At 52.1% G+C, this 23,773-nt stretch overlaps 1 protein-coding gene across 1 annotated transcript; it reads right to left on the reverse strand.

Moving 5' to 3' along the window:
- Nucleotides 1-728: 728 nt before the first annotated feature.
- Nucleotides 729-22,991, reverse strand: Sart3 (spliceosome associated factor 3, U4/U6 recycling protein). The gene is made up of 19 exons (XM_042673409.1): nt 22,713-22,991; nt 17,452-17,578; nt 16,018-16,122; nt 15,332-15,516; nt 13,573-13,624; nt 12,343-12,467; nt 10,992-11,147; nt 10,171-10,309; nt 9,206-9,313; nt 8,585-8,662; nt 8,433-8,491; nt 7,267-7,376; nt 6,135-6,247; nt 5,496-5,572; nt 4,877-5,045; nt 3,547-3,995; nt 3,163-3,315; nt 2,638-2,828; nt 729-1,535 (listed from the first exon to the last, which is right to left on the reverse strand). The coding sequence occupies exons 1-19, from the start codon at nt 22,977-22,979 to the stop codon at nt 1,361-1,363; spliced, it is 2,838 nt and encodes a 945-aa protein (XP_042529343.1). The 5' UTR covers nt 22,980-22,991; the 3' UTR covers nt 729-1,360.
- Between the last annotated feature and the right edge of the window lie 782 nt (nt 22,992-23,773).

The following is a 23,773-nucleotide window of genomic DNA, read 5'->3' on the forward strand; positions in this document are numbered from 1 at the left end:
GTGAGCCACAGCTCAAGGATAGGCATGGAAGACTTATTTTTACAGTTCAGTAAACTTGTTTAATCTGCTCAAATTTTTCCATTAAAAAACAGTTAAGTGGCTAGGCGTGGAGGCTCACTCCTGCTGGGCTATCACAGGACAAATACAAGTTTGAGGCTAGCCTGGACCACACAGTGAGACTATCTTAAAAAAAATAAATACAAATAAGATTTAGGTTAAGAGTGTAGGCTGGGTTGAGTATGGTGGCTCACGCCTGTAGTCCCAGCTACTCAGGAAGCAGAGGTAGGAAGATTGCAGTCTGAAGGTCAGCCAGGGCAAAGTGGGAGAACCTCTCTGAAAAACATGAAAAGCAGAAGAACTAAGGTCATAGAGGTAGAAAGACGCTCTTGCTAGCAAGGCCTTGAGTTCAAACCCCAACACTGGCAAAAAAAAGTCAGCTCAGGACGGAGTGCTTGCGTAGCTGGGCCCTGGGTCCCCGCCCTGGGTCCCCGCCCGGCCCTGCACATCACAGGAAATCTGACGGCTGTGCAGGTAAGGAAGCCGATTCCCACTACACGGCCGTCTCCACAGCGGCACCGTTATAACCATGGCCCCGCTGTGCGGCCGGCGCTGCCTGAGAGCCACACAAGCTCGATAGGAGGCGGGGAGAGCTGCCCTGGCACTGCTGGAGGGCTGTGCGGAGAGGAAGACAGCTGACGGCTGAAATGACTTAAATCAGACACACAGAGTGACTTAGAAAAGTTCTATTTACACAGCGAGGTGGGCAGAGCAGAGACCCCACCCCAGGACCGCTGGCATGGCTTTGGATGAACAGGATGGGGGGGGGGGGGGGCTGTGAACGAGAGCGAAGGACTGAAACTCGCCGCTGAGCTGAGAAGACGGTCCCCAGAAGCGGGTCCCCAGAAGCGGGACGCAGAATTCCCACAGAAAACAATCGCTACAAGGACTCAGCTTTCAGAGACACAACAGGTTGCCTGTCCTTTACAAATACAGAACAGAAAATCCCCCCGGCCCCTCGGACCGAACACCAGCCAATGTGTGTGACGTCACCGGAACAGGTCATGGCAGCGTGGTGCTGGTGACGGCTGAGGGCACACAGCCCCAGGCCGTGACAGGCCAGCACCGGCCGGGGTGGCGGAAGCACCGGGGCGAGGGTCTCCAGAGCCATGTTCCCGTGTCCCTTCTGCTCTTGATCCGTGCCCAGCACGTGGGCCGGCCCTCAATGTGAGGGAGCACTCCAGTGTCCGCGTGGAGCACATGCTCCCGTTCTGCTCAGCAGGGTCTGGGCGCAAAGCGCCGTGCTCGGCCCTCTGTCCCCAGTGCCGGCACGATTAAGGCATTTCCAGTCTCAGAGTCCCGCTCACTTTCTCAGAAACAACTTGGCAAAGTCGGCATTGGACATCTTGGGCGTCTCGGAGGCGGGGGCGGGGGCGCTGGGGCGCGGGGCCGGGCCGTTCTCCGCTGGAGGGGCCGCCGCGCTCGGGCGCTGCAGGGCGCGAGGCAGCAGGGCCAGCTGAGTCCTCCCCTTCCCGCGCCTGGAAAGCAAACACAGTGCACCCTGCTCACGCGAGGCTCCTGGCCCGAGCTCACCGAAAACAACCCAGACTTCTAAGAGCTGGCGTAGCTGGAGGCTCACGCCTGTAATCCTACCTACTCAGGAGACTGAGACCCAAGGATCCCAGTTCAAAGTCAGCCTGGGCAGAAAAGTCCATGAGACTCTTAGCTCCTATAAACTATCAAAAAGCTAGAAATGGAACTATGTATGGTTCAAGTGGTAGAGCACAAGCCTTGTGCAAAAAACCTCAGCAGCAGTGCCCCCAGGCCCCGAATTTAAGCAGAAAGGCAGGGAGGGGGAAAGTGGGTGTGTGGCTCAAGTGTTGCGCGCTGCCTAGCATGTGCAAGGAATTGGCTTCAATCCCCACCACCCCGAGAATAAAGAGTATAATAAAGAGTATATGGGTTGGGACGGTGGCTCAGTGGTAGAGTGCTTGCCTAGCATGCATGAAGCCCTGGGTTCGATTCCTCAGTACCATATAAACAGAAAAAGCCAGAAATGGCACTGTAGCTCAAGTCGTAGAGTGCTAGCCTTGAGCAAAAGTAGCTCAGGGACAGTGCCCAGGCCAAGTTCAAGCCCCAGGATTAGCAAAAAAAAAAAGTATATGTTTTATACATGTCTACCTATACTTTATATTATACATATACGTATACTATATATACGTGCATATGCATGCATAGTTTATGTACACGTGTATGTATATGTATAGATAAAGCATAGGTATGTATGTCTCAGGAACAATAAGCCTTAACCACCAGTCTCTCTCTGATTCTGCACCACTCTGCCTTGCTCCCCGTCCTGGCCAGGCCCTGAGTAGTCACGCAGGCAGACAGACAGGCCTGTCCTCCCTCAGCTTCAGGAAAAGGCCAGGCTGCTTTGCCATCGGTCCCCATCAACTGTGGCGGGACAAGCTCCAGCAAAAGCAACCAAGGCGATGACAATAATCACTGCGTAACGAGGTGTGACTTTAGGGAACTGTGGGTACGGGGGTGACCACTCCCTGGCCCCAGTGAACTAGGGGGAACTAACAGAGAGCAGGCCTGGCTCCCGTCCTAACCCCGCCCCACCCATCTGCAACTTACGCTCCGTAGATCTGCCTCAGCACCGTGGGGCCGTGGGACGCCTTCCCCACCTCCGGCTTCTCTGGAACTTTCCTCTGAGGGGGGTTGCTGATGGCCACCTTGATGGTGTTCTCTCGGATGGTCATGCCGTTCATCTTCATGACCGCCTGGGACGCCTGGGACTCGTTCTCATACTCCACATAGGCCAGGCCCTGAGAGGTAAGGGCAGACCCGCTCAGATGCCGCAGCCCGACGGCACACAGGCCGGGCCTCAACCACACTGAGAGTAATGCCGCTCCAAGTGAAGGCAAGGCTCTAAGCAGACAGAGGGTGAGGGAGGCAGGAGGTGGTGGGGGAGGCCCAGCCAGGAGGAGGCTGGGCCCGGCCTGCTGGAGGCATCCCGGGGGTCCCAGGCCCCGCCGTGGGACCCTGGCTCCTGTGTGGAGCCAGGTCAGATGACCCCGTCCAACAGGCCATGGGGGCCACCCCAGCGCTACCCAGCCCTGAGACCCTGTAGACAGCGACGCGGAGCGTGCCGATGCTGACCTTGGGCTTGCCGGCCCGGTTGGTGACCAGCCTGAGGTCCTTCACAGCGCCGTGCTCCTTGCAGATGTCTGCCAGCTCCTCCTTGGTGCAGGAGAAGGGCAGGCCCGAGATGAAGAGCTTGTGTTTCTCCAGGGCGGTGCTGTACCTGAACACCTGCAGGGGGCAGTATGGAGTGTGGGGCTCAGAGGCACCAGTGACTTGCCAACCCAGCCCTGCACGCGGCCCCGGGGCCCAGGAGAGCCTCCCAGCCTCCACCAGCCATGTCAATCCAAGGGCAAATGCAGGGCAGGCTAGGCTGTCCCTTGGTCGCCGGTACGTGACGTTATTCCCGAGTGTGATCACCCCGTGGCCTCCAGGAAAGGCAAGCTTCCTCCACACATCTACCTTAAAGTCGGGGTGCTTGCTCTTGTCCACGCAGGGGGACACAAACATGGGCCTCCCATCCACGCTGGTGCGGTCCAGTCGCAGGGCCTGCAGGGCGGCCGTCTCGTCGGGAAACTCCACGTAGCAGTACCCGCGGAAGTCCCCACGGTTGCTGAAGACGGGGCGCACCTCCACCACCTCCCCGCACGCCTCGAAGAGCGGCCTGAGCCTGGCAGCCGGCTCGTCCAGGGAGTAGGGCAGGTTGCTGACGAACACCGTGACGCTGTCCTTGCTGCTGTCATGGGCCACCCTGGGCAGGTCACGCCGCGCAGCGACCGCCTTCTCCTTCTGCTTTGCTGGAGGACCCACGTCTCCGGCCGCCCATTTCCCCGACTTCCCTGCTTCTCCTTCCGCATGCGGCGGCACGCTGTCCTCCACCCTCCGGCGCTTGGAGGGCTGCTCGGCTCCGCCTCGAAAGAAGCAGCAAGTGAGGTGTGAGTGCTCACGGCGGCTCAGGGGCCCGCCCTGCACACACTGGACAGCGCGGGCTCTGCCCTCTCTCACGGCCCGCCTCACCTGTCCCACGACTTCCTGTGTGTGGAGGGGCCACAGGAAGGGAAGTGGTAGCACAGACCTGCACTGTCCGCCCACTCAACCATGAGAAAGGTCAGAGGGCCCCAAACGTGGGTGGACATAGCACAGGATCCATCTCCCTCTGCCCTGCAGTGGCTCCCGCCAGCCAGGGCGGTGGACAGGCTCCATGGAGTCCGTCTGTTTACTACAACACTCAATACTATCCCGTGACCTCCAAGAATCTTAACCTGCTCTTCTCCAGCCTGCCTCCCGAAGCTTCCACCAGTGGCAGCATCCTGCAGAGCGTCACCCCTCCGTTCCCATCTAGTCGAAGCCCTCCGGCTGCACCAAGAGTCCAGGACCAGGCCCAGCTGGCCCGTGTCCCCCGCGCCAGCCACCTCCCCGCTGCCCCGTCCCTCTCCTGGGCAGCTGAGCGCACATCCGACGCTGCTGCTCACAGAACGTATTAGTGGCCCATGAAGGCACAGGAGGGCCGCCTAGTCCTTTCCCAAGTGTCCAGCCAAAAGATGACTCAAGCCACGGGACAGGGGCATATGCCACTCGGTCCTGGCCTGGACCCTTGTGTGAGGGACACTCCCGGGACGATGGCACCTGGCGGGCAGGGCCTGGGGACTAAGGGCAGGATGGCTGTGACTGCAGCCAACAGAGATGGACATGAGGCTGGCTAACTCTTCAGGGAAGGAAACACTGCACTGCCTTTGCGTCTTTTCCACAAGTCTGAAATGTCTGCAGATAAAACAAACCCGGGGGTTTTCACCTTCCTCCTGGCCGCGCCACTGACCCTCGGCCCCCTCCTCCCCCGCCTCGCGCGTGTCGGCGCCGCGGGGCTTTTTCTTCTTCTGTGCCCTCTTCTCAGCCCGCATCTTCTTCCGTTGTTCCGCCTTCTCTTCCTCCTGCTGTGCGAGGCTGGCCTCCTTTTCCGCAGCCTGGAGAGGGGCCCAGAAAACCAACTTAGGATGACGTGGGGGGGGGGGGGGGCGGACAGAAAGGACAAGGAGGGACCCAGCACCCGCCGGGGCCTCACTCAAGTCCACGGGAGCTTTACTGTCAGCCATCACTGCAGCAGGACAAGAATCGTCCGTCTACAAAACCGGGGCGCTTCTAAGGCAGCCTGGGTATTCATGTTCTACTCCTTTCCATCTGCTCTAGGAAATTTTAGGACCAGAACCGCCCCCCCCACCCCACCATGCCCCGTCCATGAAAAAAGTCAAAAGAGCCAAAGTTCTAAACTAAAAAAATGGCTCAAGTGTCAATATTACTCCAGTATTTTCTAAGTAATACTCTGAGTCAAACACTTTTTATGAAAACCTAAAAAAGGTCCTGGGGAGAAACAGCATCCCGTGTGGCCAGGAGAGGGCGCTGCACCAACGTCCTACCTTCATCCTCTGCTCAGAGACCCGGGCCAAGCGAGTCTCAGTCTTCTGAACAGCCGTGTCCCAGTCTTCTAAAGTACCTGGACAGGAAAGGGGCAGAACGGTGTCACCGCAGTCTTTGAGGAGTGACATTTCACCATCTGCCACACATCCAGGAGACTACTCCTTGGGGTAGCAAGTGCAGGGTCGGCGCCTCACTTTAAGGAAATGGAACTCATGCAGGCAGGCTTGCAGTGGGACTCAAGAAGGCCTGGGGGTGCTGTGTGCCCTCCTCTCAGGAGTGGCAAGAAGCTGATCTGAAGAGCTCAGGGTGCGCCATGCGGGGAGGCGCTCGTGTTACACTGGGCCCCCGGGCTGGGCACCAGCTGGGCAAGAACGGGGGGCGGGGCGGGTGTGTGGGAGCAGAGGTCTTTGTGGGGCTCCACCCAAGGGACACCATCAGCACTGTGCGGAGACGTTGGGGGTCAGGTGTGGCTGACGGGAGGGAGGGGTGGCGCTCAGTCCTCTCAGGAGGCCGGGTGCAGGGCATCATGGGAAAGCTCCCTGGCCGGGGCTCACACCAGGCGCCTCTGAGGGCGGTGGCCATGGCCGCCATCTGACCTACTTGCACCCAGCCGCCGTCATTGGGGTACAGGGCCGCACCTTCCGTCCTCTCCATGGTGAGCAGCACATCGCAGACGTGCTCCGGGTAGTCGCTGGTGCACTGGACGGCGCGATGCAGCGCCTTCCGGCAGTGCTGCGTGTCACCGTGCGCCCTGGGGAGGAGAACAAGCGTCTCGGTCGCCGGCGCACAAAGCACAGGCTCAGCAGGGAGGGCCTTCCCTGGAGCTGAGGAGCCCCGGCCGTCACAACCACCCGTGGGGTCTCCTTGCTCCGTGAGCCTCGGCAGCCGCACAGGCCGCGCTGTCCCTGGGCCTGGCAGCGGCTTGGAAATCAGGCCTGGTCAGCAGCAAATGCCAGCTTCAGTTTCAAAGCCAGAAGCAGGTTCTGTGACACACAGCAGGGCACTGCCCGCCAACTCCACAGAACCAGAAGGCCCGGAAGAGATGCTGTGTGGTGTGCAAGAGGAAAGCTAACTAGGCCAGGAGGGGGTCAGCATTCACTCCAGGGACAGAGCCTATGTCCCTGTCCCTACACGCTGCTCACCGCACCACCACCACACACACACACAACCACATACAACTCAGTTTTTAAGGTTTGTAACATATATGTTATAACTGTTTTCTTTTGTTCGTCGTGGGGCTTAAACTCTAGTCCTGGTCACTGACCCTGAGCTCTTCAGCTCAAGGCAAGCACTCTGCCACTTGAGCCACAGAGCCACTTCTGGTTTTCTGGTGGTTGTCTTACAGACTTTCCTTTCCAGGCTGGCTTTGAACCACGAGCCTCAGATCTTAGCCTCCTGAGTAGCTAGGATTACAGGCATAAGCCACCAGCATCTGGCTTCTAATTGCATTTTTATTTTCTAGATTTTAGCATCAAAAAGTCTCAAGCCACAGATTAGCAATAATTAAGTATGGGTCAGGGGTTTCAAGTAAAGTTTTCTTCTCTTTGCTTTTTAGTATTTTCTAATTTCTTGCAAAAGCAAATACAGAAGAAATAAAAACACCTACAACAAGTCTAACAAAAAAAAAAAAACACTCATGTCCAAAAATAAGAGCCCCAGGCATAAAATCCTGTCTGGTCCTGTGGCCTGGTGCAACTATGAGCAATGGAGGGAGGGAGAGAGGGAGGAGTGGGAGTAACAGTGCCCACCCCGCCACCCCGGGCCACCTACCTTTCCAGGTTGTAATATTCAAGCCACATGTTGGCGTATTTGGCGTTTCCTTTGGTCATGATGCTGTCCCAGAGTTCCCGAGCTTTCTGCATATTATTGCAAAGTCTAGCCTAAAATGGATTGGCAAGCTCTATAAGGACCAGACCAGAACCTTCTGACATGGTACCAAGCACAAAACCCGCTTCACAGACACGCACCCAATGCCCTCCACCAGTCAGCCAAGTCCCCTGGCATCAGCAGGTGTGCCTTCAGGGCTGGGGGTGTGGCGCAGTGGCAGAACCCCCGAATGTGGGCAGGGCCTGATCCCCGCAGTGCTGGGAGGGAAGCCAGAGGTCTGCCTGTGTCTGTGAACAAGGAGCAGCCTGGGCTCATTGTTTTTTTATCAAACTTAACTACTACTGTTTGATTTGAGAGCATTGCAGAGAGACAGTATCAGTGTGACCCGGGCAAGTGATGTTTCCCAACCTCCTGAGCCTCAGTTTCCTCATCCTACAGCCGCTTTGAACCGCGATCCTCAGATCTCAGCCTCCTGAGTAGCTAGGTTTCTGGTGTGAGACACCAGCGCCCGGCTTCTAATTGCATTTTTATTTTCTAAATTTTGGCATCAAAAAGTCTCAAGCCACAGATTAGCAATAATTAAATATGGGTCAGCGGTTTCAAGTAAAATTTTCTTCTCTTTGATTTTTAGTATTTTCTAATTTCTTACAAAAGCAAACACAACACAAGCATCCCATTAAGAAACTACCTCACAGATGTCAGCTTCAGCCCCTCCCCCCCCCCCCCGACCCCTCACCTCCCTTCCCAACCCCGGTAGAGCATGCTCAGTGGAAAAGCTGGCCAAGGGCAGGTCCACGTCCACTCAGCTCGGTGTCTCTGACAGGCTTACATCTTCTGTGTGTCCAATCCATCCTCTGCCCCAGTCAGAGTCTCAGCAGGAAGATAACATGTCCTGCTTCCCCAGAGGCTGGCGCATACTCATGAGTAGAGCAGGGAAGGAGACTGGAGCAAGTACACACAAAGCTGCTCTAGGCTGCATACTGCCAGCTTCTGGCGCCCCACTGAGTAAGAAACACCAATGTGCAGAGCTAGACCTCCATGGGGACGGTGGCTGTGTCAGTCAGTGGTTCACGGAACACCAGCAGCAGGCATTCACGAAGAGCACTTACCTCAATCCTAGCCCAGTTCTGCATGACCACGCAGCTAGGATCTCCGTTCTCATTAAACCCTTCAGGAAGAGGATGATAAAAATTAGAAAAAAAATGGAGGCCACTTGCCCTTGGCTGTAAAGTTTCACCAACCAAGGCCAGGCCAGACTTACGCTCTTCCACCTCCTGCTGCAGATATTCCAAAGCACGGGCAAATGTGGCACGCAGCTCTTCCAGTTCCTTGCTAGAGTCTATCAGAAACACACAGGAGACTTTACAAAGTTGCACAGCCTTGAATCCCACACTAAAAGGGCCTGAAGACCCACTGGGAGCTCGGCGTAGTGTGGAAGGCACAGCGCTGTCTCATGCAGAGGGGAGGGGAGGGGACAGCTGGACAGCAAGGGACAGAGATGAACGTTGAGCACAGGGGTGCCAGAGCACACAGCAGGGGCGTGGCGAGCAGCAGGCCGGCTGAAGGCCTCCTGCATGAAGCGGCAGAGTGTGCAGACACCAGCTAGTGTTTGGCTGGCTGGCTTTCAGGGGAGGGGAGGGGAGGGGAGGCAATCTTGCAGATATTCAGAGATCTAAAGAAACCAACAGTCTTATTTATAAGCAGGGCAGAAGAAGAGGTGAGGCCAGAGAAATTGGCAGAGGTAGAACTGAATATCCAATGTGAGGGCAGCATCTCCTTCCCCACAGCTGGACTTGGGAAAGCTAGAAACCTCATGGGGAGATGGGGCTGTGAAGGGGGTTGTGACATCTGGGGAACTGGGACATCACAGGCCCCTCAGTACCTTGTTTGAAGTCAACCCGCCTCCGCAGGTAATCTAGGTAGGTCTGCCAAATCTCCACGTAGTCTGTGGCCTGGATGAAGCCAGCACTCAAAGCTTTCTCAAAGGTTGCTGGAGTTTGGAGAAAAAAGTCAGGACTCACTCCATTCAGAGAGAAGCTCCTATAGTTACCAAACTCTGCAACTACAAAGCCCTACAGGACTTTAGTAAAATGGTCACAATAATGATCATAATAAATGCACCTGGGTTGGATCCCCAGCACCACACAAGTAATGACTGTAATATAACAGCGATAGGATGCAACAGGTGGAAGAAAAAGAGCAAAGCATCTAAAACCTAAGTTCCCTGTTCCAGAGATCACACTGTGTATTACACACATGCTGCAGTAAGGGTCCCTATCAAATGAATCTAGAGAAAAGACCCCAACTTCGAAAGTCACAATGAGAATCAAAATGTGACAAACTCCAGAAAACCAATTCTAAGCTTTCATCTACCATAAAGAGCCCTCTTTATCTTTTTTTTTTTTTTTTTTTTTTTTTGGGGGGGGGGGGGGGGGTCTGGTCGTGGGCCTGAACTCTGGGCCTGGGCACTGTCCCTCAGCTCTTCAGCTCAAGGCTGGCGCTCTACCACTTGAGCCACAGCGCCACTTCTGGCTTTTTTTTTTCTGCTTATGTGGTGCTGAGGAATCGAACCCAGGGCCTCATGCATGCAAGGCACGCGTTCTACCACTGAGCCACCTTCCCAGCCCCCTTTATCTTTAGTACTCAATATTTCAAATAAAAACTGGGTAATGTTGGTTACTGACTTCAATACAGTTCTCTCTCACTTAAAAGTAGATGAGCACAGTAGTGCACACCTGGAGTTCCAGCACTCAGGAAGCTGAGTCAGCTGCGCAACTGTGTCTCCCCCTCACCCCCACCCAAAAAAAAAAAAGCAGTTTAGACATTTTCCCACAAAAACATTCACACCAGAAATGTCTTGATGGTCAACTCCATGTCTCTCCATGGCCAAGAGGTACCGAGCCCACAGGGCAGCTGTCCAGGGGCAGTTTCTAACAGCGCGGCTGTGCACAGACAAAACCACGTCCTTCACTTTCAGCTGCCGGTCCTACGATACATAATTCCAGGGGAGAAGATAAAACTTCACTGGTAAGACATCCACATCAACGAGACATTGCCAGCAAAACCAGCTAAAGGAAATTTCTCCTTAAAATGTCTCTGGTGATCTAGTTTCTTTAAGGAAGAAAATGGCCAAGGGGTGGAGGAGAGATGGGGGGGGGCGGGCCCTCAGGTTAAAACCATCTTGATTAAAAAAGCCAGCCCTTGTGTGGGTCCTATTGCAGGCGTCTTTCCACAAACGTAGATCTCTCACACATCCACACTGAAATGTGCACAGTGCAATACGCCTTCTGCATTTTGCTCTAAAATAACAGGCAGGAAGGACTGACATGGATAGCAGCAGGAGCAGACTAAAGCCAACAATGCTCTTCAGCGTGGAAGAAGAGGCTCTACTTTACCTGCCTTTGTATGTTTACTGTGCTTAAAAATAACAACAACAACAAAAAGAATCTGTGATAAAGGCCTTGACTATAAGTCTATAAGCAAAATGTTTGTAGAGTTAGCAATCAATTTAAAATAACTTCAAATCAGAAGAAAACCCCAAGCAAGTTGGCAAAGAGGAGAAAAAGAGGCTGGAAGAAAAAGGAGAGACAGAAGGGCATTCTAAGGGATGTCCTTTAAAGAGATTCTAAGTTGGCAAGACCAAAATAAAAGCAGAGCAGTCATCTTACTAGGTACTGACTGTAACGGATCCATAAGTCTGGGACAAGGCAGTTTTCAACCAGGGCGCGCTCAAAGATCAACTGGATGCGAGCAGGGTCACCAGTTTTCATCTCAAAGTCAATGTACGATTGGTACTCTGCCAGCCTCGGGGCCTCTGCTTGCAACTGGAGCATAGAACAAGTGCACTCAAGTTAAGCTAAGTTACTTGATACTGTCAGAGCACAAGCATCTTCAAATCAAGTGAAGGTTGGCGAGAGGTGTGGACCCAAGATCGGCATCACCAAATCCCCGCTCGTACTACAACATGGCAGGCACAGCATTCTCTGATGAGCGCGCTTTGCCTAACTTACAGTAACTGTAACCCCTCTTCGTACATTACCTTTATGATAACAATTTAAAAATAAAAATAAAGTAAGAAGGCAAACCATCAACTTGGGAGGGGAGAGGGCTGTCATACAACCAAAAATAAGATTAAAACTCAGGACTCCCAAGAAGCAATTAGAAAAGAGACAAAAAACTTTTTTTTGTGTTGGTCATGGGGCTTGAACTCTGGGCCTGGGCGCTGTCCCTCAGCTCTTCAACTCGAGGCGAGCGCTCTACCGCTTGAACCACAGCACCACTTCTGGTTTTCTAGTGGTTTATTGGCAATAAGAGTCTCAAGGACTTTCCTGGCCAGGGCTGGCTTTGAATGGCAATCCTCAGATCTCAGCCTCCTGAGTAGCTAGGATTACAGGCGTGAGTCACCGGCGCCCGGCTAAGAGACAAAAAACTTTTATTACTTTTATAGACTAAGATTTCAGCAAGCACATCACACACACACACACACACACAAAAGCAATCCAACTGAACAGCTGTTCTGCCTCATTAATAAATAAAGAATACCCACATTAAAACTAGCACCTCCAACTCATCACACTGGCTAGAATTCAGGTCTGTCGATGGCAGGCGGGCGCGCCCTGGCCTGGCCACACTCAGCAGTGCTCAGAGCTCCACCACTTCCCAGCAAGGCTGTGATTGTCCATCTGTCTATCCAACCCCAGGAAGACAATGCTACTTATAAACAGCAGTAAAACTAAACCCATGAGTCTGTTATGTACAAGCTCAGCACCGAGCAAAATGGAACCATACGTCAACCGAGGCTAGCTCACAGTTGTGAAACTACAAAGAAAAGCCAGGGAAGAGAGGCATCCCGGGTACTGGCAGTGTTCTGCTCCTTAAGCTGGGGGGCAGGTGCAAGGATGTGCATTTATTTATTATTGGGAAGCACAGAATACTGTATTACATGTTTACACAGTCTGCACATTCACAGTACAACAAGCTTGCTGGAGGAGAGAAGTTTCTAGAAAGCAGCACACTCACCAGGGCTTCCTCATAGGGCTTGTATTTCTCCAGCTGCTGCAACGCTTTGTTATAGCTCTGGATCACTGACTCCGGAATGGCGTCTTCTGACCACTCTTCATACTCGGCAAACGTGGCCTCCATATCTGTTGAAAGACAGATGTGGCTCCTGTGGATCTGGCCATTGGGTTTTAACCAACCCAACATGGAAGCAGGGCCTCTGAGCTGCCAGCCCCTCCCACACCTGTGGTATGGCAGCTCTTACTAACCACATTCTGAGTTCTTCTGCCCAGCCTGACCTGGCCTTAGAACTCATCCATAAAGGGGGGGAGGGGGGAGGCTGGGAAGGGATGTGAAAGGTAAACAAAGGAGGAGGCTGCAATGCTTCGTAAGAAATGTACGCATTATCTTGCCCATGTAATTGTAACCCCTCTGTACAGTATGTTCACAAATAAAACAAAATTAAATTAAAAAAAAAGAACTCGTCCATAAACAAATACAGCACACCAGGCCCAGAAAGACCAGGTGCTTCAAGCTAGATCCGAATGCCTCACATTGGGGCCTTCCTAAGACTCTATCACTCTGCCAGGGGCTACTCTGTGGTCCTCACTGTGCAGCTGAGGACGTGGGGGTTGAGGGGGATCCCGTGCAGAGCGTCTCATCTGGGCATGGGAGGGGGCCCCACAGCGCAGCTCTGGACTCTGCAGCCAGAACTGCTGTCACCCAGCAAGTCCCACACAGCCACTTCCCCGTAACTCCCCATGAACTCACATCCAAACAAGCCATGACGAGAAGAGGGAGTAACGACTATGGGCAAACCGGGACCATGCCCTGGGGACACTCACACAGGAAGCCTGGCAAACTGTGCTTTCCAACCCCATCACCCACACAGGACAGACATGCATACATGAGAAACCCCACTGAACGGCCTACAGATATCCAACAACCAAACTCCTGTTCCACAGCATCCCTATTTCTCCTTACTGAGACCCTGGCTTCCCCTTTCCAACTATGTCTTAAAGTAGGAAAAGGACTCGAATGGGAGCCAGGCGCGGGGCTGTGGAGCCACCTGCCTGCCTGCCCTGCAGTGCTCTTGCGCATGAACAGCTGAAGGCTAATTCTTCCTAAGGACCCAATGGCACGGCCCAATGAGAGCACCAGCCCCACCCGCCGCACAGGACGCTGGACTCGGACCTGCGCTGGCACGGCTCAGAGCCACAAAGGGCCACTACTGACCCATCTGTCTCTTACCGTAGAGCGGGATCGCCAACTGTCGCCGGAAGAGACTGTGCACTTTCTCAAGCTGTGAATCAAAGGTTTGTTCCCGGTCAGAAGGGAAAAGGAAGCCAGCTATGGGCTAAAGAAGCAAATCAGTAGTAAATGACAAACTTTGGTTCTTTCTACTTCAGCAAAAGCTGAACTAATTTTCAACTCAGCCAAAAAAAAAGAAGAAAACAACAGCCATACATCATGTGGGAGGGAGGTATCCTGACAGACGCTGGAGGACACTGAAAGAAATGCCACCTGTGACCTTAGGGCTCCTGACAGGGAGCAGCAGAGTGAAAAACACACAGATAAACACTGCAGCCACAGAAGCATGCAGCAGGATGTGAAGCACTCTCTGCTGGCTTGGGGGGAAGGAAGAGGGGTGCTATGGAAGGAGAAAGCCTCCTGCAAGAGCAAGGAGTTGGGAGCAGCTGGGGGGCTCAGTGACTTCCATGTGAAGAATGGCGTAAGTGGCAGCAAATGCAATGTGTGAGGCAGCTGATACAGGGCAGACACCTGGGACCTCAGCACTCCGGAGTTCCAAGACAGCTTGAACTACAAAGGGAGATCTTGTCTCAAAACACAAAAAGCAACAACAAACAGGTTTAAGGGAGTCCACCCTGGGGTTACAAAGGTTGGACAGAGGTGCTAGCTCTGATACCGCTATCCAGGTTCACTGAAGGCTCTACAGTCTTCTGGACAGAGATGTGATCAAGAAGCTACAGGTAGCTGGATGCTAGTGCCTATGCCTGTAATCCCAACTACTCAGGAAACTGAAATCTGAGGTCTGTGGTCTGAAGCTAGCCCAGGCAGGAAACTGTCAGACTTAACTCCAATTAACCATACCACCACCACCACCCCCAAAAAAAGACCAGATATAGAGCTGTGGCTCAAGTTGGTAGAGTACCAGCCTTAAGCAAAAGAGCTCAGAGACTGAGCCCAGGCTCTGTCTTCAAGCCCCAGAACTTGCAAAAAAAAAAAAAAGCAGCAGTACTAGCGTCACTGGAATGGCTGTGGGTGAACTGTGTAATTTCTCAGGCTTTACAATCTGTGTGCCTCCCTTGGGGAAGGGAACCAGGGCAAACATGCCCTTCACAGCTGCTCCACACCTCCCAGCCGGGTGCCGGTCTCACTGCATTTTTTTTTAGCCTGAGGCACTTTGAATATAAGCCACAGCACAGGAGATCCAAAACAATTTTTTTTCATGGGTGATTTTGGATTTATGAGCGTTTTGGATATCAATTTTCAGACTAGGAATGCTCAATCTATAATGAAATAGTAAAGGGATCCTCTGTGTACCAATGCACACTGAACATTTGTACATTGATTAGAAAGAGGACAGATCGGTAAAATTCTACACATCTCATACACAAACACATGCACTCACACTTAAAGAAACATGTGTGTACCTGTATCCACTCATGTACCTATATCTATGTGCACACCTACAGGCACACCTAGGTTCTAGGATGCCCACTTGGAACCATGTAACCAAGGCAGGAGTGTTTTAAAACAGCAGAAAAAAGGCCATCATCTACTCTTAAGGCAAAGATTTCCTTCTTGTTACTCCACGGAGATCACTGATTGTATTTATTTACTGGCCATCCTTTAATGGACTATCCAGTTAGCTAAGCTAACCCAAGACCCATCTTGGTCATCTGTTTCAAAATAGCACTTCCAGACACTACCACAATGGCCCCTCAGCACACAAAGGCAGGCTTGGAGGCAGAGGCATGGCACTTACCCGAGCAGCTTCCACGATGGCGCTTTCAAACTCTCGATAAGCCTCCCAGATGGCCAGCCCCTTGGTCATGTGCAAACCAACAGACGACAGAGCTCTTTCAAACACAGAGCGAACTTTCTCAAGGCCACCTTTCTGACCAATGCCACCAACTGAGTACTGGCCATACTCTAGCCAAATGTTAGGACCTAAGAATGAGAAGCACAGTGTAAGTTCTAGACATAACGTAGTACCCAAAAGAGCATCAACAGCCAGCTACCCAATTGGCTATATTAACGCACTAAAGCCAAGTATGTTTATTCTCATACAGGCAGGTCCCTCATGCCTGTAATCCCTCCTACCCAGAGAGCAGGGCCATCAAGGGCTGCAGAGAAGAGGTCAAACCACACAAAAAGTGCACTTGAGCCCCACTCCAGCCAGTCAGCCGGGTCTTATTTTGTCCTGTATTATAAGATATGAGGTAGAGAAACTAGATGAAATAAGAACTTCTCTGTGCTATTTTTGAAACTTCCTATGAAACTACAATCATTCCCAGACCTCTCCTTTGAGAGGTCTCAATTGAGCAGAGACTGAAAACCTTGGAAAGCTGAACTTCAATCATTCTAACTACAAGGCTAAGGCTCTGCTTTCTGAGACTGGCGAAGATGAGGCAGTGAGCGCCAGGCCTGGGCTGGCGTCTGAGAACTCACAGATGTAGTCCTGCACGGCTCTCTCGAACAGCTGGTACACGTGCTCGCGGTCCTGGCCATCCGCTGCCATGCTGACTTCGTCCTGCAGCCACTCCAGCCAGAGCTCTAGGAGACAGGGGCGCCTGCATCACACCGCCCTCCCCAGAGGGCAGCGGAGGGTGGGCTTACCACACACAGCCTGGCACCAACACCTCGTCCATTTCTGCACAACCTCCACCCAGACACACAAACAAGCACACAGGCTTATGCTTCCAAGTAGCATGAAATCGCTGAAACCCCACAGCCCACACCTGTGCTGCACTGAGTTTTTGCACAGTTTACCTATGCATCTGCACATTCAACCTTTACCTGCAAGCTATCTTAAGAGCTGCAAGCGATCGCTAACACCACCAGTATAGCAGGAGACAGAATCCATCTAAGGCATTGCTACCTGCAGCAGGTACTAGGTGTGTGCACTAGAGCACTCAACCTGCTCTGTCATGACTACTGTCATCCTCACATTACTCAAGGACAACTGAGTCAGACTGCAGCCATGAGGAGCTGAGGGTCTCAGAGCTGGTGAGGGAGGGAGGAGCGAACCTGTGCAGTGCCCCTGAAATCAGTAGCTGTACCTTGCAGGAGAAGGGAGGGGACAGACCCAGCTGGCCCAAAGCAGGGTTTTCCACCTCCTGCTCCAGACACCACTTACGAATATTTGTGAATATGGCTGTGTCCGGCAATCCCAGCTCCTTGGGAAGTGGGCACAGGGAAGGTCACTGGCAGGGCTGCCATACGCAAAAAGTTAGCAAGACCCCATCTCAACAAAAGAGCTGGGCATGGTGGCACATACCCATCATCCTAGCTAAGTGGGAGGTGTAGGTGGGAGGATCTAGGCCAATTAAAGAAAAAAAAAAAAAAGCCAAAGTGGTAGTGTGCCTCAAGCAATAGAGTGCCATCCTTGAGCACAGAAAGGGTCAGGGCAGAGCCCAGGCCCTGAGTTCAAGTCCCAGGACCAGTAAAAATAATAATAATAATAATAGTGAAAAGTAATTAAAGCAAAAATGGCTGATACCTTCAAAAATAAAATAACTAGAATGTTGCCCAAGTGCAAGGATGTTCTAATAAGCAAATATGTCAAAATGACCTGGGCACACAGATACCGGGGCTCAACGAAGGGATGGAACATTTGCATTCAACTGGGTAAAAGTTCAACCGTATTTACAATGCACGGGTGCTGAGTACGGACTAAGTACACACACAGCCCTCACTAACACTGAATAGAAAAACACTGCGTCACGGCATTCCATAAATACATCAGGACTGACCATGTGGCCATAAAACTAGCAGGGGACAAGGTCAGCAGCTGCCTGGGTGAGGGCGCTGTCCTCCTTTGGGGAGCGCCCACAGCCGGCACTAGGCAGGGCCCACCCCGCCAGGCCAGGAGGGCAGCCTTACCTTCAGTCAGGGGGAAGAGCTCGCTCATCTTCTGGCGGGCCGCCCTCACTTTGTCCAGCTCCCCCTCCAGCCGGAGCACCTTGATGAGGTCCACGTGGCAGTTGTAGTCGTAGACATTGATGGACAGCTGGAGGAAAGCAACCCCAGTGGAACTGTACATGTCAGCCTCAGAGCAACAGCCCTTGTCCCCTCTGCTGACAATGCACCCGCCTGCTACGAATCAGATAAACACGGTCATGCCGCCACTGCCACAGAGCACAAGGTCAGCACAATGCTCCCTCTGTGTCTTTCAACTCCTGCCAGGAACCACCTGGGTCCTCTAAGTAAAGGAGAGGTTGATTCCAATAAAACAACCAAGTGTGCGTCCTCAGGCACTTGGCCAGCCTTCCAAGCCTCCATTTCCTCCTCTATATATTGGAGATATGCCTCTTTTCTAGCCCTGAAGAGCTTGTGAGAAATTAATATTTAAAACGTAACAGCACTATAAGACCTCTTACTTTACTAAACAAAGAATGAAAATCCCCTTTAAAGAAATAAGAATGGCAAAAGTGGTGCCTCATACCTGTAGTAATCCTAGCTACTCAGGAGGTAGAGGTAAGAGGATCACAGTCCAAAGCCCTCTCTTTTGCAAAGGCAAAACAAGATAGTAGCTTGGCACAAGCAAGTCGAAGGTCCTGAGTTCAAACCCCAATACTGCAACACCTTAGTATATTGGTTTAAAGGTACATGACTATGGCCATCCTGGCAGCAACTACCATTTTGCCTACACCAAGTAACCAGGGCACACATCCCCCGTGCCACAAGCCAGCACATTGTGCCAGCACTGACGCCTGAGCCTGGCCATGTTATCACACAACTCATTTACACAATCATGAAACCTCACCTCACACTCAAAGGCTTGGGCAGTTAGGTCCACAGTAAAAGGACAAAGACATCCATGCAAGCACTGGTTATAAAGAGGGCAACACAGCCGCATTAGCATCACATACAGTGACTTCAAAGCAAAGACTAGCAGACAAAGGGAATCATGTGGTGACCACAGGGGCGATCTACCAAGAAGACGTCACCAACCACTACACCTCCCAGGACACAAAGACAATCCAGAGAGCTGAAGGAGGAGACACAGCTTGGGAGCTGTAACATCTCTCCAGCAACTACTGGACAGAAATCATCCCGAATCTAGAACCCAGTACCATCAAATAGCATGACCCACCTTGTACACACAGAACGCTTCACCTAACAAGAACAGAACACGGATTTTTTTTTCAGGTGCGCGTGGAGCAGGCCTTGAGACCGAATCCTAGGCCATGGCACAAACCTCCATATCACAAGAAGAAATGATACCATATAGCCCACAATGGAATCCAACTGGAAAGCAATACAGTAGGAAAACCTCCAAACATTCAGAAATGAAGCAATGCACTTCCAAATAATGTACAGAGCCACAGTGATGTCCCAAAGGAAATTTAAAATTACACAAAACTGAATGAAAACTACAGCAAATTGAAATCAATGGGAGGCAGCAAAAACAACACAGAACAGCAAACACTGTGAGAACTAAAGCCAGCACATAAATGTACAAAAGCAAGTGAGACTCATTCCAGGCTTGCAAAACAAACCCATTATTTGAAAACCAATCACGGTAATTCACTGTAGCAGCTGCCAAAGCAGACAAGCTATAGTATCAATGATGCCAAAAATGCACCTGACAAGAGCCCTCTGCAAGGCAGGACCAGCTGGGAACTATCTTAACCTGAGAACAAAAAATTAAGACCTGCAGCCAACATCTTTATAATGGGAAAAGGATTACTTCTCTCCTAAAACCAGGAACAAGACAAGAATGTCCACTCGACACTTTTTTCAAGAGTTCTACAAATTCTAAACCAAGAAATAAAAGATACACGGGTGTAAAGAAGAAAGAAAAATGTCCTGATTGGTAGGTGACATGACCAATAAATAGAAAAGCCCAAACAAGAAACCCTCCAAAAACAAGTGAGTTATAAGCAAAGTCACAGAACACAAGTAAACACACAAAGCAACAATTAACATGCAGACACTAAAACCACAATACCATTTACAATCATTCCAAAAAGCCAAACCCTTCAATAGAAACCTAAGATGTAACAGAACCCATGTGCTGAAAGTAATCAACAGATGAGAGAAATCACAGATGTTAACAACATGGAGAAAAGTTCCGTGCTCAAGGATAGAAACACTGAACAGAGCCCAAAAGTAATTCTCAGGCTGGGGATGGAAGCTGGGTGGTAGAGCACACACTCAGCCTGTGGTGTGTGATACCTGCATTCAACACCCAGCAACACCCAGAAAAAAAAAAAAGATTAAATGCTTCTCCAGTTGATATAAAACCCCAAGCACAATCCCAACAAGCTCATTTTGCAGACAAGTTCATTCTAAAATGCAGTTGGAATAGCCCAGACTTAGAGCTGCTACTGGTCTGGAAGAAATCAATTGCTAAGAATCATTCTACTGCCACTAATACTTCCCAGGCAGCCACAGAGACCCACAAGGTGTGACACTGGCAGAAAGCCACCCAAACAAGCATACACAATTCTTGATAAAGATGCAAATGTACTTGAATGAAGAGTCTTTTCGGCAAAAAGACCCTAGAGTAATTAGATACTTAGCTACAGGTAAAAAATAAACTTTAGCCGGGCACTGGTGGCTCATGTCTATAATTCAACATTAAGAAGGAGGACCTCAAGTTGGAAGCCAGCAAGGGCTATACACAGTGGAAGAGGGAAGGAAGGAAGAGAGGAGGAAGGAAGAGGGAAGGAGGGAAGAAGGGAGGGAGGGAGGGAGGAGGGAGGGAGGGCTCAGAGCACCTTTAATCCTAGCAGTCGGAATTGGAAAGCTCCCAGCTGCCTTTCAAAGATGACTGGTTAAGCAGAGAATGAGCTGACAATACACTAAAGAACCAGGGAAGCACAGGGGAAAAGCACATCCCAAAAGGCAACAGACACCTGTTAGATTCAGCGCCCAAGTTATTCCTGAACCGCAAGGTGGTTTCACATCAGAAAAGCAAGCAGTGTCATGTTCCACTCTAGCAGACGAAGGAACAATGTGGTGATCTCAATGAAGAAAAGGCATTTGGTACAAATGACTGTTCATGATTTTAAATGTTTTAATTTTAAAACACACCTGAAGGGAAAAGTATCAAGTGGGACAATTTGTCCTGTAAGTTAGCCAGCCTCAAGCTGGGCACCAGTGGCTCACATTTCTAACCCTAGCTGCTCAGAGGCTGACAGCTGGAGGTCAGCTCCACAAACCACCCAGAGATGAGCAGCAGCAGCCACAGCCCCGACAGGGCCAGGTCTATCTGGAAGTCCCATCAGGAGGCTTCAACAGAAGGGCAGCGAGGGACAGGATGGAGTGGAAGAGAGGCTGAGAACATCAAACTGAAAAACCTCTAGCTAGACCCAAGACAAACAGGGTAAGGCTGTAGGCTCTCAGTTCTCTTTCACGTGCTGCGTGACACCCGGTGAAATCATCTTTGAGATCCATCCCACCCCAGTGAGTGCACGTGTAGCTGAGGTAGAGCAGACAACTGGGCACCAAGCTAGAACTCTGCTCTGACCCAGGCCCACCCCAGGACTCCAGCCTCCCTTCCTTCTAGAACAGGGGATCCTGTTTCCTCTACCTCACAGAACAGTGAGCTCATCCAAAAGCCCAGGCTAGCAGCCTGAAGAAACGATTTCAGTTAGGGCAGGGGCACAGTCTGGCACCCCACGCCATCCTGTATTTGCACATGCCCTGATAGAAATGGTAACCAGCAGGCTGCCCCAGACAATCAGACCAGATGAGAGGCGGGACAAACTATGCCCAATTGTCCTGCCACCCAAATGTGCTGTGGTGACCCCAACCCCTCCCCCACCTGCCTCAGAAAGTGCATAGACACACAAGAGATACAGAAGATTCTGTCAAGGGATTTTACATTTTACTTCTGTACTCTCTCCCAAGAGCTGCAGAGGCACACCAGGTGGGGGGGTGCTCTGCTCCATTTTTATTCTAACCTGGGAGTGACCTTGTCCCTTCTCCTTGTTGCTAAGGAGCTCATCTTTTCTTTACAATTGGCTACCAGGGGCATGAGATAATACAAGGAAGTTAGGAAGCACTGTAACCATCAGTGAAAGGTTCCTAACTGGGGCAGCAGGAGGGCGGGGCTGTCCTTTTTGGAGGCAAAGGCTGAACTGGCAACAGTTGAAGGAGGTTGGTAAAGTCAGTGGAAAGCTCCCACTCTCGGAGGGGGGAGGAGGGTCAATTCTTTAACTCCACGGACAAAGATTTATATACCAGGCATGACTGGCTGGTCACCAACACCACACTTAGGGGAACTTTTTTTTTTTTTAAGAGCACATTTTAGGCTTCTGGTTCTCTGGCTTCCAAGTGGCTCTGAGGCACCAGCAGGTGTCTAGAGAGAGGAAAGGAGGGAGGTCAATCTCCAATTGGGAATTCCTCCCTGATTCTTGACCAAATTCAACAGTTGGGGTAACAAATCGCTCTCTTCATCCCTTCAGGACCGAGTAAAGGTGGACACGAGGACCCTGGCCATGCCTGTATAAGCACGGTCATCTCTTTATTGGCCACGGTATCCTCATAGGAATTTACCAACTTCCGACGAGGTCTCTAGATTGTTTCCACGGGAGGTTAATACCGCTGCCACCTTCAAAAAGTGCAAGCTGAGAATCCACGCTACCAGCAGGTGCCAAGCACAGGGTTAGATTTACGACCTCATTCCGCAGGGATGAGGAAGCCACGGCTCAGTGAAGGTCAGAAACGTGCCCCAAGAGCGAATGAATCAGCTAGCAAACCATCCATCCACCTTCGGCTACGGAAACCCTGACCTTTCCGTTTCTCTCTCTCTCTCTCCCTCAGTCTCCTTTCCTGCCACGCCATTATTTGATCAGCGTCCTTGTGCCTAACGAGGAAAACAAATCCCTCACGAATGTCAGACTTTTATTCATTTCGACTGTTCGGACACGGTGTGCTGAAGGGTGGGAACTCTGGGGGGTGGGGGGGAAGTAGTTAGTGAGGCCCCCCCCCCCATCTCAGCAGATGCAACAGTGGGCGTGGTGAGGACACTCTACAGATCCCAAGAGAGGCCAGGGACAGCAGGGTCGCAGTTCGGATCCAGCCCTGAAAACCTGAGGCCTTAACTCCGGACCTGCTGCGGGCGCGGCCCGCGTGGGGAGCGCCCGCCCCGCAAGCGCGCGGACACCCGTGTGCCCCCCCCCCGCGCCCACCTGCTCCTCCAGCCTCTCGATCTCCAGCTGGTTCTTCTCCTCCTCTTCCTCCAACTCCCACTCCCCGGGAGAGTTCTCCCCGTCGCCATCGCTCTCGCTCTCGCCTTCCTCCGGCTCGTCCCAGGCCAGCTCCAGCGTCATCAGGTCGCTTCTCTTCCTGGCCGCCTTCGCTTCGTTCACGTCCTCCTCCTCCTCCTCGGCCTCGGGCTCAGCCTTAGGCTCGGCCTCGGGCTCCGCAGCGGCGGTAGCATGGGCCGCCGTCGCCATCTTGCGTCTACAGCGACTGCCAGGGTCCTTCCCCTTCCAGCGAGGACCCGCGGACGGCAGGCTGCCCGCGGCGCGCGCCTGACCCAAAACCCGCCCCCGACGCCCGGAGGGAGGCCGGAGATCGGCTCACTGGGAAATCACCAATGTCACGCGGTCCCTAATATGTTTACATACTTCGAAAGGCCTCAGTCAGGGGGGAAAAATAGCTCCTTAACACAGCGTGTGTTCAGGCACAGCCTCGGACAGAGGTCGGGTCTTTGCACCGGAAGTGGAGGCCAAAAGAGGAAGTCGTGCAGTAAACGGGATGTCTGCAGGAAAGGGCTTTACGCCATCTTGGGAAGGTCAACGTGATTCTTGGAAAACAACGTACAGAGGCCTGCAGGGGCCTTAAGTGTGTGGTTCCGTTTCCCAGCTACCGAGCTCCCGTAGACGGAGCAAAGTGCAAGTCCCCGGGGAAGGAGCGAACGCTCGAGTCCTGGGAAAACGCTGCTTCCCGATCGGCTGCCTCTGCAGTTGCTACCTAGACGTCCAGCGCACGCAGTTTCCCCGGCTTTATGGGACCATATTCCCAGGCGAATACTGTCCTCAATGATACTACGTAAGCCTTGCTTTAGGAATTCGTGACGTCGTGCGTTGACGCGCACGTTTCCTAAATGGCTTGCGGCTGCCTGTTGAAGAATGACTCCAGACCAGGGCATGCAAAACAAATCGCTGCTACAACAAGAAGCATGGCGCTCGCTTTCTCGGTTATTGTTTTGGTGGGAAAGCATCGTGGCGTCGGCCTCCTGCCTTCC

Source organism: Dipodomys spectabilis, unplaced genomic scaffold (genome assembly GCF_019054845.1).
Source record: "Dipodomys spectabilis isolate Male_0828 unplaced genomic scaffold, ASM1905484v1 ptg000826l, whole genome shotgun sequence".
NCBI classification, from domain to species: domain Eukaryota; kingdom Metazoa; phylum Chordata; class Mammalia; order Rodentia; family Heteromyidae; genus Dipodomys; species Dipodomys spectabilis.

What these genes read in the sequence shown, in the direction of transcription:
- Sart3 (XM_042673409.1), bottom strand. Translation starts at nt 22,979, where the DNA reads ATGGCGACGGCGGCCCATGCTACCGCCGCTGCGGAGCCCGAGGCCGAG. An exon ending in TCGAGAGGCTGGAGGAGCAG is followed by an intron (nt 17,579 to 22,712) that starts GTGGGCGCGGGG and finishes GCTTTCCTCCAG; the next exon opens with CTGTCCATCAATGTCTACGA. An exon ending in ACCGGGCCGGCAAGCCCAAG is followed by an intron (nt 2,829 to 3,162) that starts GTCAGCATCGGC and finishes CTTACCTCTCAG; the next exon opens with GGCCTGGCCTATGTGGAGTA.